Here is a 15,346-nt window from a genome sequence, read left to right on the forward strand (position 1 = left end):
GTCCCACTCCTCCTCCTCCTGTGATGATAGATGACCAATCTGAGTACGAAGTAGAGAGGATTTTAGACTCACGCATAGTTCAGAACTCAGTACAATATCTGGTTCATTGGAAAGGGTATGGTATTGAGGAGAGATCATGGGTACCTGAAGGTCGCATGCATGCTGACAAATTAAGAAGGGAGTTCCACGCGTTGCATCCTGAGAAGCCTGGTAGGAGTTGTCCGGAGTCCACTCCTCAGGGGGGGGGTACTGTGAGGAAACGCGGAAAAGCCGCCGCAAGTGCTCAGAGTGAGGTGGCTGTTTCCGCGTCCAACATGGCGGCACAACGCGAAGAAACCGCTGCATGCCGCATGGGCAGAGCGGTGGAGTCCGCGTTGGATGCGGCGGATTGCGCGCATAGCAATACTACTGACATTGTGGTTGGACGCGGGGAAGCCGCCGCTTGCTTGGAGAGCAGTGCGGCGGCCCCCGCGCCTGAATCAGCAGATACATTGCAAAACATGGCTGGTGTGGCTGGGACTGCTAGTCCACACAGGTTCAGATGGACGCGCGCACGCTGAGAGGCAGAGCTTACATGACAGCCAGAGAAGAGTCAGCTGACCAAGCTGGTCAGCTGACATTTTTACCACCTTCCATTGGTCCAGCACTTAGGGGTGGCGCTGGAGAGCGCTATAGTATATATACGGGGTGCTGGTCATTTCTCTGGTGTCTGGCGTCGCGATCACTACGTGGTAGCACTCAGACCTTGTCTGTTTCTGTGTTCTAGCATAGTTTCCAAAGGTGTTGATGATCAAGGAGCTCACACCTTAGCATTAGGAATATTGAACTGTATTATTTGTTATGACTTTTTGCCTGCCTGACTATTCCTCTGAACTCTGATTCTGTACCTTGCTGTTTCTGAAATCCTGTTGCCAAACCCTGCTTGTTCCTGGACTCTGTATTTGCCTCCTGATTCTGTACCTTGCTATTCTGATACTTCGTTGCCAAACCCTGCCTGTTCATTGGATTCCGTATTTGTCTCCTGAATCTGTACCTTATATGTCTGTGTGTTAACGACCTGGCTTGCCCGACCTCGAGAACTGGCCTTACTGTTAGAGGCAGTTCCCAGACCTGTTAGTGACACCCTCTCACTGGTGTCACTCACGCTCTGTCCTTCCTACTTTCAGCCTAGCCCCTCCTCCGGGAGAGTCTAGGCCAACAGAAGGAACATACTTCTGTGCAGTACTCCTTACTGCTTCTGTACCTTCTCCTGAGGTGCAGTACTCAAAGTATTACTGTTGGACCAACACTCGCATATCTCAGGTGTCCAGAGGTTAGTAGATATATCTGATTATTGGTGATACTGCAGATCATCAATAATCAGGGATATTCTGTATTCTCGGTGATACTGCAGTTCACCGGTAATCAGACCCTCTCTGTGTTACACCGATCGTTACAATTACACAATCAAGATTATTCTTTATTGGGAGTGTGGATTCTAGCTTCGATTTCTTTCAGGCTATTGATGGGTTCCTTGTTTGGAAGGGTTATCAAAAGCAAGAATCAAGAATCAGAGCCCAGTTTGCTTCCAACGTCTTTCCTGTTTTATTTTCCTTACCAAGCACAATGTGTGTAATGGTACCTTCTGCATGGGTTTTTGTTCTGACTAGGTGAGGACTGCTCATGATGTTGACACGGGTTGTAGTAGACTGCCTGATAGTGGACCAATCTTAGGATATAGCCTGTAACATAAGGAACAGAATCTCTTTTCTGCCAAGGGGTGAAATTCTTAACGGAAAACTTATTTCACAAAGACTTTCAAGCAAGAAGAGTTGAAAATTTAACAGTGGATCCTTATCAACCTTATGTTCACCTGATAGTACCAGTGCATGTTGGTTCCTGGCTGAAAAACACAGCAGGGAAGAGCCCGATTTACAAAGAGGCACAAGCTTACATATTAAAGGGCAACCCTAAACAGATGAAAAGAGGAGGAATTAAACAACCTTAGGCCTACCCTCTGCTCTTGCTTGATTGTGCTCTGACCTCTCATTTGGATTATATCAGACAAAAGCATGCTTGTAGCTCCACTACTTGAAAGAGAAGGTAGTCTTAGGGACCCATCCTAAAATGCACCACTCTACACAGGGCCGGGCCGAGGCAGAGGCGAGAGAGGCTCCAGCCTCAGGGCGCAGTGTAGGAGGGGGCACACAACTCACTCAGCTATCATTCCCCTATTGTGTTTGAAGCAGAAAGAAATATGGAAGGGGGATACAAGGCAGGGACTGCAAGCCAGATAACTAGAGATTAAGGTGTTGGGGGGGGGGGGGGGGCGCAAGCCCTGGGGTGCCTCTTAGTCTAAATGCAATCAGTGTGTGATGGCTGTGGTGGGAGGTATGGAGGGGCGCACTTTGATGTCTCAGCCTTGTGTGGTGGAGGACCTTGTCCCGGTCTGATTCTACAGAACAAATGAATAAATGAATGGGCAGGAATGCTGTGATGAACACAAGATTCATTGGTAGGTTTATTTTTTGTAACAAGAGTTCCAGTCCATGTTAAGCTAACTAATGGACTGTTGCTAAAGGCTAAAGACAAGAAGCTTCTTTTGACAGATCTGGATAGAGTACGGATTAAAGGTGTCGCCTTTACTGTAGGATTTGAGTGTTTGACCAGGGTTTGAATCCCAGCTCAAGCCAGTATGTAAAACACAGTAATGAGTCTTTGGGTAAGGCTCCCTAATGATCCTGGTCGCTCATGGAGTGTGCCCTAAGTGGCTACAATTCTGAAATGCTTTGAGTCCGTCAAGAAAAAAAACGCAATATAATTGTTATGTTTCTTATCTGTCCCAATTACTATAATTCAATCATTCAGTAAACAATTATTTCTTTTTGATCTTTTGGCAGGGTGAAAATGGAATCCCAGGACTTCCTGGCCCTGCAGGTATTACGGTGAGTAGAAATAGAATAAACAGTCCTGTGGAAACACATGATTAGAGCTGTTAATACTAGCAAAATTAAAACTGAAAAACTAAATGTTGACCCTTTCACTTCAGAGGTATGGATGACTCCTTAGCAATGTCTTAGACAGACAGTCCCCTCCTTACAAACAACTCAAGTTACAACATTTTGTGCATACAAGTTTGTCATGTACAAAATAAACAGTACTGCTTTTGTTGTTACATGTTACAGTATTGTATAATCTCTTGAGTAGTTTAAAACACGTTAAAAGCAATCTTGAAAACACCAAAAAGGGAAGCCCACTGTTTACACTATGGGCCTGATTCACAAAGCGGTGCAAACACTTTGCACGCCTGTGAAAAGCCCTTTATCATGCCTAGGCGTGATCTCTAGTAACTCACGCGAAGCTCCCGCAATTGCGCAGGAGCGGGCGTAGCGCGGCGCCCATTAAGCCCTCTAGGACTTTGCATGCGCGTTTGCGCGCGGGAGCTTCGCGCGATCAGCAGCACAAAGCGGTGATAACTCTGCTAGTGCAAAGGTTATCACGCCTAAAGTCTTTTAGGCGTGATAACTGAGTTATCACCGCTTTGTGAATCAGGCCCTATATGTCCAATTTCAGAGTTGTCTAAAACTAAATAATTTAGTATTACTGCAGGTTACTGAATCTACACCTACAAACACACCACTAACGTAATAAGGACCAGAGGCGATAAAAACAAATATTTAAAAGTTATAAAAATGCTTTGGAGGCAGTGGTGGACTTACCTCCTGTAAGCAGACACAAGAAACTGTGTGTTCGAGATAAGATAAGTTTATTGGTACACTCCAAGGGGTTCGCAACGTGTTTCGCAGGCCTCAGGCCAGACCTAATGCTGTTGTGTACTCCAGTTAATTATTGCCTGATGAAGCGGGTTTAGGCCTATGAAACGCTTCGCTAACCCCTTCGGGTGTACCAATAAACTTATCTTATCTTGAACACACAGTTTCTTGTGTCTTCTTACAGGAGGTAAGTCCACCATTGCCTCCAAAGCATTTTTAAAACTTTTAAATATTTGTTTTTATTCTTTTGGCGCCTCTGGTCCTTATTACGTTATATATATCCACCTCTGGTGGAGGGGGATTACCCCTTTTTCTTCCTGTCTACAGAGAGTGACTTCTTATTCCTGAGTGAGGACAGGATAATCTCCTCACCCACCTATACAGTGGTTGTGCCATAAAATAAATCGCATTATCATGTGCGCTTATAAAGGTTTAATCATCTCTTTGGGCATATTATGCACACCAATTTATACCTATGTGGGTTTGTGGATGTTCCTTTTATGGTTTAGGGGCAGCCCGCAACTCTTATATTTCTGATTAATAAGATATATATTCTATATCCCTACTGAATCTATTTTTCAATTCAGTGAATCTCCCCTTGTATAAATATTGTCGTAGTGTTTGTAGTGCCTGTTCTCACACACGCTGTTGGCAGCGATGTGTGTTTATGTTTACAGGGTGGTTGGCCTGGCAACCACGCTACGTCCATAGACGCGGCTATGGCCGCTCTTCATGTGACGTCATTTAATTTATTCACTGCTTGGGCGCACGGATGATTATACGGAAGCCAGGCAAAGTACGCAACGGCTTCCTATTGGCTTAATATGGCGGTGGATGCAATCTGATAGGCGCAGCCATTACACGCCCCCTGTTATACCCTCTAGCCAATGAGGATCTGGCATTTACGAATGAGGGTTTCTTTGGCACTTTACTACGATTTAACGATATGGGAGTAATTCAGCGTTATCACAATAGGTAATATATACCATATAGCAATGATCTTTTTATTTAGAGCGCTGTAGTCTTTTTTTTATCTACTGTTTCAAACATTATGTGCTCCTATGACTGGGATGGCCTATTGGCTCTTTTCATGAGTGACATATCTCTAAGCCAATCTGAGGACAACATATGGGCAGTGCATTGGGCGTGTTTGGATACCGCCTCTCCCAGCATTCAATACGAGTCCTCTCACAGTATAAAAGGACAGCTCAAACGGTCAGTGCTCATTTGGCTGCCAACTGGGGGCCATATTAGCTACTACTCTATTATGTGTATCATGTGATCTTTATTATGTCTTTATTATTTTAGCACGTTTTGGCACTCTAGCACTTTATTTCTGTTAACTCCTGACGAAGTTTCTAATTTAAAGAAACGAAACGTAGGGTTTTGGGTGTAAGGGTATAATAAGTCCATATTGGGAAATTGGCAGGTCTGTCGAATTGACTAATAACCTGATGTCCGCCAACCCAATTTTTTCACGTGTCCATTATGAGTAGTCTTTGTACATATTCTATTTTAGAGGTATAAATGAAAAGCTACGTTTTATTCCTACTTTTCCTCCAAAAAGGTATTATTTGTGAATCCTATACAGTGGTTGCCTGGAGGTAACCCTGGATTGTGAGTATAATCCGTACTCTTTTCATATACCCATTACCAATACGTATTACACTATATTGGGCTCTCGGTTCTCTCTTTTCATAAACACAGACACCACTAGTTCACTAGTAGCGTGTGCATTGCTTCTATAATGTGTTTTACACTAGCTATGCGCAGAAGCAGATATATGGTTATATATGGTCTGCGATATCTGGAAAACTGACCCAGGAATAGTCAGTGCTAAATAGTTCTGGGTTCACAGCACAGAGAAGTTAGTGTGGATATTACTGGCACCTACAGATTTCACTATTAATTACTTCATACTATATATTCAAAGCTTTAAGCTAAAATAATTTAATTGAAAAAAAAAATTAGATCAATAACTTGCATTCACTGTTATCTGAAAAAGGTGGGACTTACCAAGGAGCTAAATGTTATACCTTTTCCTCCTACGGCATGCATTGAGGAAAGAACAGGAAAAATGCTGTGTACAAGGAGCACACAGCAATTTTCCCAGCATTCCCAACAGTAAGGTAGTATGTGTTGCGCAATTAGCACTACCTGCATAGCGCTCGGTACCCTGGCAAATTGCACATTATCTAGGTAATGCAGGTCATGGTAATTGCACAATGTGTGCTGCCTTACTGTCGGGAATACCAGTAAAATTTACAGTTTTTTTCCTGAACACAGTTTATAATAAAAGCATTAAATTATATATGCTCAGCGCAGAGTCTATATTAAACGGTTTACACTTAGAGTTGCCGTTTGTTTTTTATGATGTTTACTGATATCCATTCGTGAGAGGAATCATTGCTGAATTGGTGGATTTTGGACAGACTGTTGCTTCCTGATGTCCTACCAAAGCGTTGATACAACCTTATAATGTGGGTTGTCACCAGCTGGTAAGCCTCTTTCCTTTTTTGGGTATCCATGATTGCAGAGTTGTGCCGTGAACCCAATATTTATTGTGGTGGAGATTTGCCTGCTCTTATTCTTTGTTGAAGACTCGTCTTCTGTTTTTGGACTCTGCGCTGAGCATATATAATTTATCTGTTTGTGAACTCTGGACATCGTTCTTCTCTCAGCAGCGGCCACTTTGTTTCCTTGGCGCTGATACACATATGCAAACTTATAATAAAAGCATTATTGTAATAGCATACAAAAACAATATAAGCCAGAGATAAAGGGAACCTGAGACAAGAAGCGTCTCAGATTCCATACTTACCCGGGGCTTCCTTCGGGCCACTCGTTCTGTGCATGCACAGATTGCTGCCAGGGACGGCAGCACGATGGGAGAGTGCTTGGCCGAGCCGCACATGTGCAACGAAACACGACTCAGGCTGTCGGGCTGAATTGCCGGGGACCGGAGCCACCCGGGGAGACTGCAAGGGACAAGCAGCCCTAAGGGGGCTAAAAGTGAACCAGAGACGAAGCACCCTCATGTAGTGACACGTTCCAGTCTGAAAGGTCTGATTGGAAAACTTATTTCTCAGATGACAGTAGTGCAACACCCCTGCATAGAGACCTACACACCAGGTGGCTAGAGCATAAACTGTGGAGGAGCTCAGAGAAGGAGGTTCGGTTATTCTGGACCATTGCCTCATTTAAGAGGTATAAGGAGAAGGGTTACACCTCTCGAGGGTTTCGTTACTATAGACCCCCTGCTGAGTACAGTGATGATTCTGCTTTCGTGGAGAAGTGGAAAACTGCTCATCTCACATTCGCTGAAACGTTAATGGGCTTGGCCCTAGAACGTGCAGAACAGGAATACGATAAAGTTTCCGGTGAACTAGAGGACACGAAAGATAAACTGTACAAAATTGCAGAAGAGGAAAAAGCTGACCAGATTGTTAATAAGATCGATAAACGTCTGAGTCCAGTTCAGAGGGAAATTAAGGAGAGAAAGCTTAACAAATATCTGAGGGATCAGGAGGACTTTAAAACAGGTCGCGAGTTCGACTGGGTCCAACAGGACTATAAACCAAAGAATTATTCCAAAAAAAGGAAGCCCCTGAAGCCTAAATCTAAAAAAGGACACTGGACCTCTGAGTCTGGTTCAGACTCGAAAGGTGAAAAAAGAGGGCCAAAACCCAAAAATATCCCTTTAGAAAAACAAGGAGGGGAAGGAGAAAGCCTAGGGGCAGAATGTGCAAGACGAGTGTCGCCCCAATAATACAACCTAAGAGTGATGGATCTGGAACTGTACAGGTGCTAAACCTATCTAATGTAGAGCTTCCTAAGGCATGCATTGATGTGCTATCTAAATACTTGAATTTTGTGACCACAAGGAACTTTGACTATACACGTTTTGAGAGTGATGTTTATAAAAATGTGAGGAAGATGAACATATGTCGCATCTACGGCTCTGGGGAAACGGTGCCTGCCTCCTGTCCAGTTGGGAATCTGGGCTTCTTTCCAAATCCGACTCCAAGAGATGTAATAGCTTTGGCTGATTTGCATTCGCTGCTATCGGAGGGTGGGGACCTGGGCGGGGAGGGTGAGGCGGCAGACCTGCAGGCCCGACCATATCGGGCCTGCAGGTCTGTTGCCCCCTTCCCGCTCATGTCGGGCTCTGCACTTGATATCTTCCAGAAGCAAGTTTTAAGGGACGCCAAAGCCTTGATATATCCTCGTGATAAAAGGAACTTATCTGTTACAGAATGGCGGGCTTTGAAATGGTTGAAGTCCCGCCATGACTTGACTGTCAAAAAAGCGGACAAGGGGGGGGAATATTGTCATGATGTCCACGGCCAGTTACATCAATGAAGCCATGAGGCAGTTGGGGGACTCTAATACCTACTTAAAGTTAGAGAGGGATCCCACCCATCAGTATCAAAACCAACTGAGGAACCTCCTTAGAAAGGGAGTTCAGGAGGGGTTTCTCAATGCTAAACTGGGAGAAGACTTGTTCTTACCCTATCCTAAGAAACCAGTGATTTATTTCCTGCCCAAGGTCCACAAGTCCCTGGTGGACCCCCCGGGCAGGCCCATTGTCTCTGGAAGGGGCTCAGTTACTGAGCCCCTTTCTAAGTACCTCGACCATGTCCTTAGACCTCTGTTATCTTTTGTGCCATCATACTTGAAGGACACCCCCTATGTCCTGCAAATGGTACAACAGTTGGAGTGGAGAAAGGGTGACAACCTTGCCACCATTAATGTGGTGAATATGTATAACAGGATACAGCAGAAAATGGGGGTTGAGACAGTCCTCGAACACTTACATGAATGTGGTTGGAAAACTGACGCAGAAAGTCGGTTTCTGGGTGATTGCCTTTCGTTCGTATTAGAACATAATGCCTTCTGATTTGAGGGTAGGTGGTACAAACAGATAGCTGGTACAGCAATGGGAACAGCGGTAGCTCCAACTTTCGCAAATTTGTTTTTGGCGAAATGGGAAGCAGAGTATATCTATGGGGAAAGAAATCCCTATTGATATGATCTGAGGACATGGTCGAGGTATGTGGACAATGTGCTTGTCATTTGGGCGTCCACCAGGGACAGATTTGACCGGTGTATGCAGTACCTGGATGATAATGTGTTGAATATGCGGTTCACAGGTGAATGGGGAGGTGATCGGGTCGCTTTCCTTGACTTAACACTGGAAGTACAGGGAGACACCCTAATAACTAAGGGGTATAGGAAGAGCACAGCAACAAATTCGGTGCTACGCAATGACAGTTATCATCCCCCCATGTGAAATCGGCCATCCCATATGGTCAATTTTTGAGGTTAAAAAGAAATAACACTAATGAACAGGATTTTGAAATTACAGTCAGGTTGTCAGAATTCTAGCGGTTTTATTTATGCAGGAAAATATGTCATATGTATATGTGTTAAGTTTTAATGTTCTATGCAAAATTTCATGGTAAAGTGAAAAGTTAGAGTACTTTATATTGCTCTGTGACATAGCATATTCCAGGCTGTGAGGCCTATAAGATTATTCTAGTTACAAAAAGTCAGAGCATTCTTGTTTATGCTAGTGCGTGGCCTTGACATTTAAAGAGGATTATGTGTGAAGACAGAAAAGCAAGTTAAACTTACATTACTGCAGTAATTATAAATGCACATAATTATTACACACAGATATTATTAATCTAAATATTAATGATCAATACAGACCCTTTAAAGAAAGAAATAGTTATTGTTAAACCCTATATAATAGAATCTATTACTTTAAAATATATTTAAAAGCTAGTGATGATTTGGGTCTGTGAAACCTTCTTGTGAGATTGTTTTAGTTTTAGAAGATGTTGACATGTTTCTTAGCTTGAAGGCCAAGGCCAGCAAGAAAATATAAACATTTCCCAGACAGAGAAAGTCAAAACATGGAAGATATAAAATATAAAACAAGGGGTTTTCCCAATTAGTTAAAGATGACTCCATGATGCCACCTGGTGGTTACATAGTTTTATAAAACCAACATTATTAATAGATTGTTATTTGTTATTAAATGCTGACCTCTGCCGGTTGAAATTAGTTATTTATTTCTTCATCAGAAAGACAAATGCATAGAAAATGGTTTTATATTATTAAGATTTAATATGCAATTATATCTTATATGATTAATTGTTTTAAAGAGTAACTGTCAGGCTGCAGAAGCTAATTTAAACCTCTATTCTCCTGTGTTAAACAGTTTAGACGGAAGCCAAAAAGGCAATAGTGAAGATAAAAATCTCTCTTTCATTTGATGTGTGCTTATCAGCAAAGCTGTTAGACCCAAGCTCTTAAGAGGACGCAAGCCGCAAACCATACTGCAAAGCATTCTGGGGCCCTCCCCTCGGCTGCTAATGAGAAGTTACAGGGTCAAGTAACAATAGCATGTAACTCAGTCCAGCGCACAGCACTGATAAATCTCCCGGCAGAGTACACTGCAGGAGTCCGCTATTGTTCCTAGCCACATGGCTAATTAATATTCACTGCAAACTAGTGTTATTCAGTACGAGCTTTTCTGTGATCAGGAAGCAGGGAGGACATGACGACACATTTGGCTTCATAGGAGACAGACAAACATGGAGCCTGCCATGAGCTGTCAGGAGCATCATTCTCTGCATATACTATATAAAAATTCTGTGAAATCCAAACGTGGACAGTGAAATGCATATGTAATGTAAGTACAGCCTATATTTAGCTACTGATATATGTGTTTATTTTCTCTGAGACCTAATACCTAACAGCTCCTCCTTTAAGAAGAATTATATAATAAGCTTTATATTTAAATGAGTATATTAGAAGCCTTGTATGTTTTAATAAGCCTTAAATTGCTGAAGGCTCTCACAGGTCTGGTTACAGTGTCAACCTGACCAATCTCATGTCTGGCGAAGTACCAAGACATTCCAACCTAATTAGCAGTGAACACTTTATCAGAAATGCATCATAAATGACATTGTTTAGTCTCCATGTCTGGGTCAGCCAACAGACAAGATGGCTGTTGACGTCCATTTTTAATTAAGTGCGTCAGAAATGACCCTATAATCAAATGTCAAGCACTCCAAATGACGTAAATTCCCACAAGATAAGGTAATTAAGAATTTATAAACAATAATATTGTGACTTAGGAAATCAAAACATGATAAAGCATTGACGCACGAAAGCTTTAGCCAATCAGAACCTGGGATCCAGGGAAGTTCCAGATTAGGCAGCCATATTGCCTCCAGCCCCTATAAAGGTAGGAGCTGAGAGCTCATAGTTTGCAGAAGCCCAACAATCTCCTGAGAAGACACATGAGGCAGAAGCTACCTTCCCACAAGTGGTTCTAGATGCTGAAGAGATGACAGAGAAGGGGTAATATGCTTAATATTCTGGTGATTTACTTTATTAATTTTTCAGCATTAAGTTTTATTAAGATGTTAGCAAGAAGTTTTTTAGAAGCTATTTTTTATGTTATTTCTTTAAGAAGATTACTACAAGTTTTACACAGCTACTAGATACACAGCTATTGATACAGATGAGACTACTCTTGATCTTATTCTATATAACACAACCGTTATATTACTTTTTGAATGTACTTAGAAGATTGATAATTGCTTGGCTCTAAAGCCTTGATAAGATGGAATACTGTTAGAAGGAAACACTACTTGGAACTGTTCATATTTTGTATATATGCTGTATGATAAGCAAATACAATTTTTTATATAAAATCATACACTGAGTGCTCTGATTCATTTCAAGGTATACCGTCAATCTATAATTACTGTTATAGAGGGTTCAGACCCCACTATGCCGGATTTATATGATAGCAACGCTTTAAGGGCTGGTCCTTTACTGAGTTAGCAATCATGAAAAAGGCAAAAACCGCTCAGGTTTTTGACAAGGTGAGATGTACCAGAGATTTGTAGAGCGAGGTTACGAGGCTGCGGCCCTTGATAGGGCTCTGGAGAGAGTAAGAGAGCAGGATAGGAACCAGTTGTTGGAGGGGGCGGAGGACCAAAAATCCCCAGAAAAGAGAGTAAAAGACAAGGATAACTTCATCTTTGTGTTTGATTACACACCTATGTCAGGAAAAATTAAAGAAATCATTTCCAAAAATTGGTCCATCTTAGAATGTGATACAGGATTAGGAGATAAGGTGCTTAAGGCACCTACTATAGCTTACAGAAAGGGGTTTACCTTGGGTTCTGTGGTTACCCAAAGCGAGCAGATTCAGCAGCATCAGGATAATTGGCTAATCAGTAGAAGAATTATGGCAAGTTTCCCATGTGTTTTTTGTCCTACATGTAGCCACATGCTGAGAGCAACAAATGTTAGGGTGGGACATCTGGACGTCCAGATCAAACACTTTATTACATGTAGAACCGCATTCGTCGTTTATGTGCTCTTTTGTCCCTGTCTTCGATACTATATCGGTGAAACCACGCGTCCTATGCGTGAAAGACTTGTGGAACACATCAGGTCTATAAGAAAAGGTGAAGGAGGCGTACCTAGGCTGGTCGAGCATTTTAGTGCGGCGCACGACAGCAACCCTTCACTATTGAGGATGGTAGGCTTGGTGCATGTCCAGAATCCCAAACGGGGAGGGGACCGTGAGAAAATATTGTTGCAGCGAGAAGCATATCTAATCTCTAAAACCGAGGCCATGGGTCCGTTAGGTTTCAATGACAAAAATGACCTTGCTGTGTTCCTTGAAAGGTAGACATAAGATGACATAAGCTCTTCTGCTCCTAATGTAAATACTAGATATGTATCTATAAATTTGCTGTAAGGGAATATTTGAGGGAGGGTGTATGTATGGGAGGGGTTATTTAAGTGGGAGGGTAAAGTGAATAGTCGAGCTAATTCTAATATAGATCTCTTTGATATATTTCCCTCTTGGGCTGAATCTATGGCGTTGTCTTTCTCATTTCATTACACTTGGTGACCTTTTCTCACTCTTTACTAATGGTTTTTGTAATTATTTACATGTATGAATTACCGTGTCTCCTATCTAGAGTATCCTTCCAGGTTGGATGTACAGGTCATTGCTCCCCCTGGTTGATTAGTAACCCTGTACAAAGAGGCAATAAGTAATTTGCTAGAGTCTGGCAGCATAATGTATCCCACGCGGATAAATGGACGCATGGTATGCGACGTTCAGCCGTGGGAGGCAGACAACCCACATATGTCGCATGCGCATGCATATTTTTGTATGCATGCGGCCGCGTCATGCGTACAGGAGAAACTGATTGGCCGGCGGAAGCATGTGAGTGCACCCGGAAGTTCTTTAAAAGGGAAGCGCTGTCTTGCTGGCGTGGAGCTCCGTCCCATGCTGCCAAGATCTGAAGGGTCCTTGATGATGCATCTCTGATGTGAAACAATTGTTGACCGAGGGGTCTCTATGCTGGGTGCGCCTGGATGGGGTGAAGTATTGCCTTTTTGCTGTCAAATCTGTTGGAATGTTTGCTGCTATGCATCATTAAACACAGAGGTGTGCATTTTACTGGTGCCCACGTTTTTCTTTGCCTGTGATGAACAAGATTGGACTGTTGTATTCTTAAACGTGGAGGCACAGAGAAGTTGCAAGAGCTGTGTTGGTTTCAAGTTTGTACCTGTTTTTCCACAAGGCCTCATTGTGTGCACACATTGCTGTTTTATCTTTGAATCTGTCATTACCCTCATGTAGTTTACCATATATATCAGTGGGAACATTAGAGAAAACACCTACCCTGCTCTCTGTTTCATTCTACACTGCTCAGCCTGCTTCTAATTAGCCCTGATAAAATCCCCAACTGAGCATTCAGTCTAGCTTTGCTCAGGAATCATTATGATACATATTATGCAGATGATCCTCCGTTTTATGGAAAGCCAGCAGAGTGAACACAGTGTCAGTGTTATGAGGCAAAGGTAGGGTTGGCTTGTTAATAGCCTTTATACAGTAATATAAATCAAACAACATGGCTGATTTGGTAGATCTTGTAAATTAAACATGTAAAATGAGAACCTCTTGCAATCTGAATCTGATTGGTTAACAATCGTTAATAAACTGTTTATAAGGAGGGGTGTATGTACAGGTTGAAGCAGAAATGCAGATCTCAGCTGGCAATATTGCATTGGCTGTGCAATAGTTTGCAGCTCTAAAGAATGAACAATAGTGAAAAAAAAATAAAGGTATACTACTCAGTTATTAACTTGAATTGTTTTCATGCAGTAGTTCTTTAAATAGCCATTCTTTATTAATTGCGGCCAGTGATGAGAACTCAGCATGGAGCCTCATCTTTATATGACTTTATTGATTATTTAGATTACCCACACATTGGACATTTCCAATCTCAGCTTCTGAACCTTAATCTCATTTGCTAATAATTTTTTTTTATTAATGCCCAGTCTCATTAGGATAATATTTCATAAGCATAGTACAATTACAGAATCTTCCCTTCTTGCCTGACCATATCACACTGTGAATGTTTGCAGTTTCCATAACAACTTCTGCCTTGCCTCACAGAAACTCTCTTTGTCCAATTCATGTTTAGATATTTGTCATCTAATTAACCCTTTGACACCTGATCTTTACATCTCTAGTGCATGCTGGATACTACTATAAATTGATCATAATTTATCCCTTGCTCCCCAAACCTTATAAAATGGTATCTGTGTGGTAGATTGCTGTTTCCTTGGAGCTGATTGCTGTAGCTGAACAGGACACATCTAATGAAAGCTATCTATATAATCACATAAAATGGATACAATTCCACAACTGTGAGCCTCATGGATCAGCAGAGAATGTAAGCTGCTTTGTGAGAAGAATACACTGCTGGTCTGGGGCTGTAACATCTATGGTTGCAATCAATGTATTATTGCCTTTTCCGCAATATACAGATTTAATCAGCTTTAATGATTGCCAGGCCGGTTTTACACTTGAGCTTTGCGATGCGATGCACCACAGAAATCAGCCTTCATATGGCCCTGCGCAGCAGTGCAGCAACAGGCCATATGCATAGTGCCACCACCCGGTTAGTGACATATTCCTTGTTGGACAGGATGTACATCACTGGGATTCTCGTCGATCCTTGCACGCATGCCGCATCGCACCTCGCTTCCCACATTTACATTTACTGTGTTGCCCATTGACTTGCATTACTGCATAATCCGTGTGGTGGGCACCGCGTCACATCGCGTGAAATGTGCAAATCTCCATAAACTTGCATGGCCCTTGCGGAGTGAGAGCATAACATGGGGCAACGCAGAAAGGGGCCTTAGTGTAACTTAAAGTGGTCTAACACCCAGCATTTCAACTTTGCTTTAAAAGATTGCTTACAGCTTATAAACTATTATGCCAGATTTTTTTTTTAGCAGAAATTCACTGAATGGATTAAACATGACATTTTAGTGCTGCATTTAGCTAGAAATGCTCCTCGTGCTTGCTTGTTTAGTTACAAATGTATCTATCTACAATGTAACAAACAAACACTGCTCTGAGAGAACAAAGAGGGCTTCCCCGGCAGGCTTTTCAAAGGTCTATTTGTATTCCAAATAAAGATACATTTTGTAACTACAGATAAGAACAGATGCGGATTCCTAGTTAAATC

At 42.3% G+C, this 15,346-nt stretch overlaps 1 protein-coding gene across 1 annotated transcript in view; it reads left to right on the forward strand.

Annotated features, from left to right (window-relative positions):
* Nucleotides 1-15,346, forward strand: part of LOC137562283 (collagen alpha-1(VII) chain-like) — a 519,927-nt gene that overhangs the window by 341,200 nt on the left and 163,381 nt on the right. The window contains exon 80 of the mRNA XM_068273618.1: nt 2,880-2,924. Coding sequence (XP_068129719.1) covers nt 2,880-2,924 — 45 coding nt within the window. The remainder of the gene's footprint in view (nt 1-2,879; nt 2,925-15,346) is intronic.

Source organism: Hyperolius riggenbachi, chromosome 3 (genome assembly GCF_040937935.1).
Source record: "Hyperolius riggenbachi isolate aHypRig1 chromosome 3, aHypRig1.pri, whole genome shotgun sequence".
NCBI classification, from domain to species: domain Eukaryota; kingdom Metazoa; phylum Chordata; class Amphibia; order Anura; family Hyperoliidae; genus Hyperolius; species Hyperolius riggenbachi.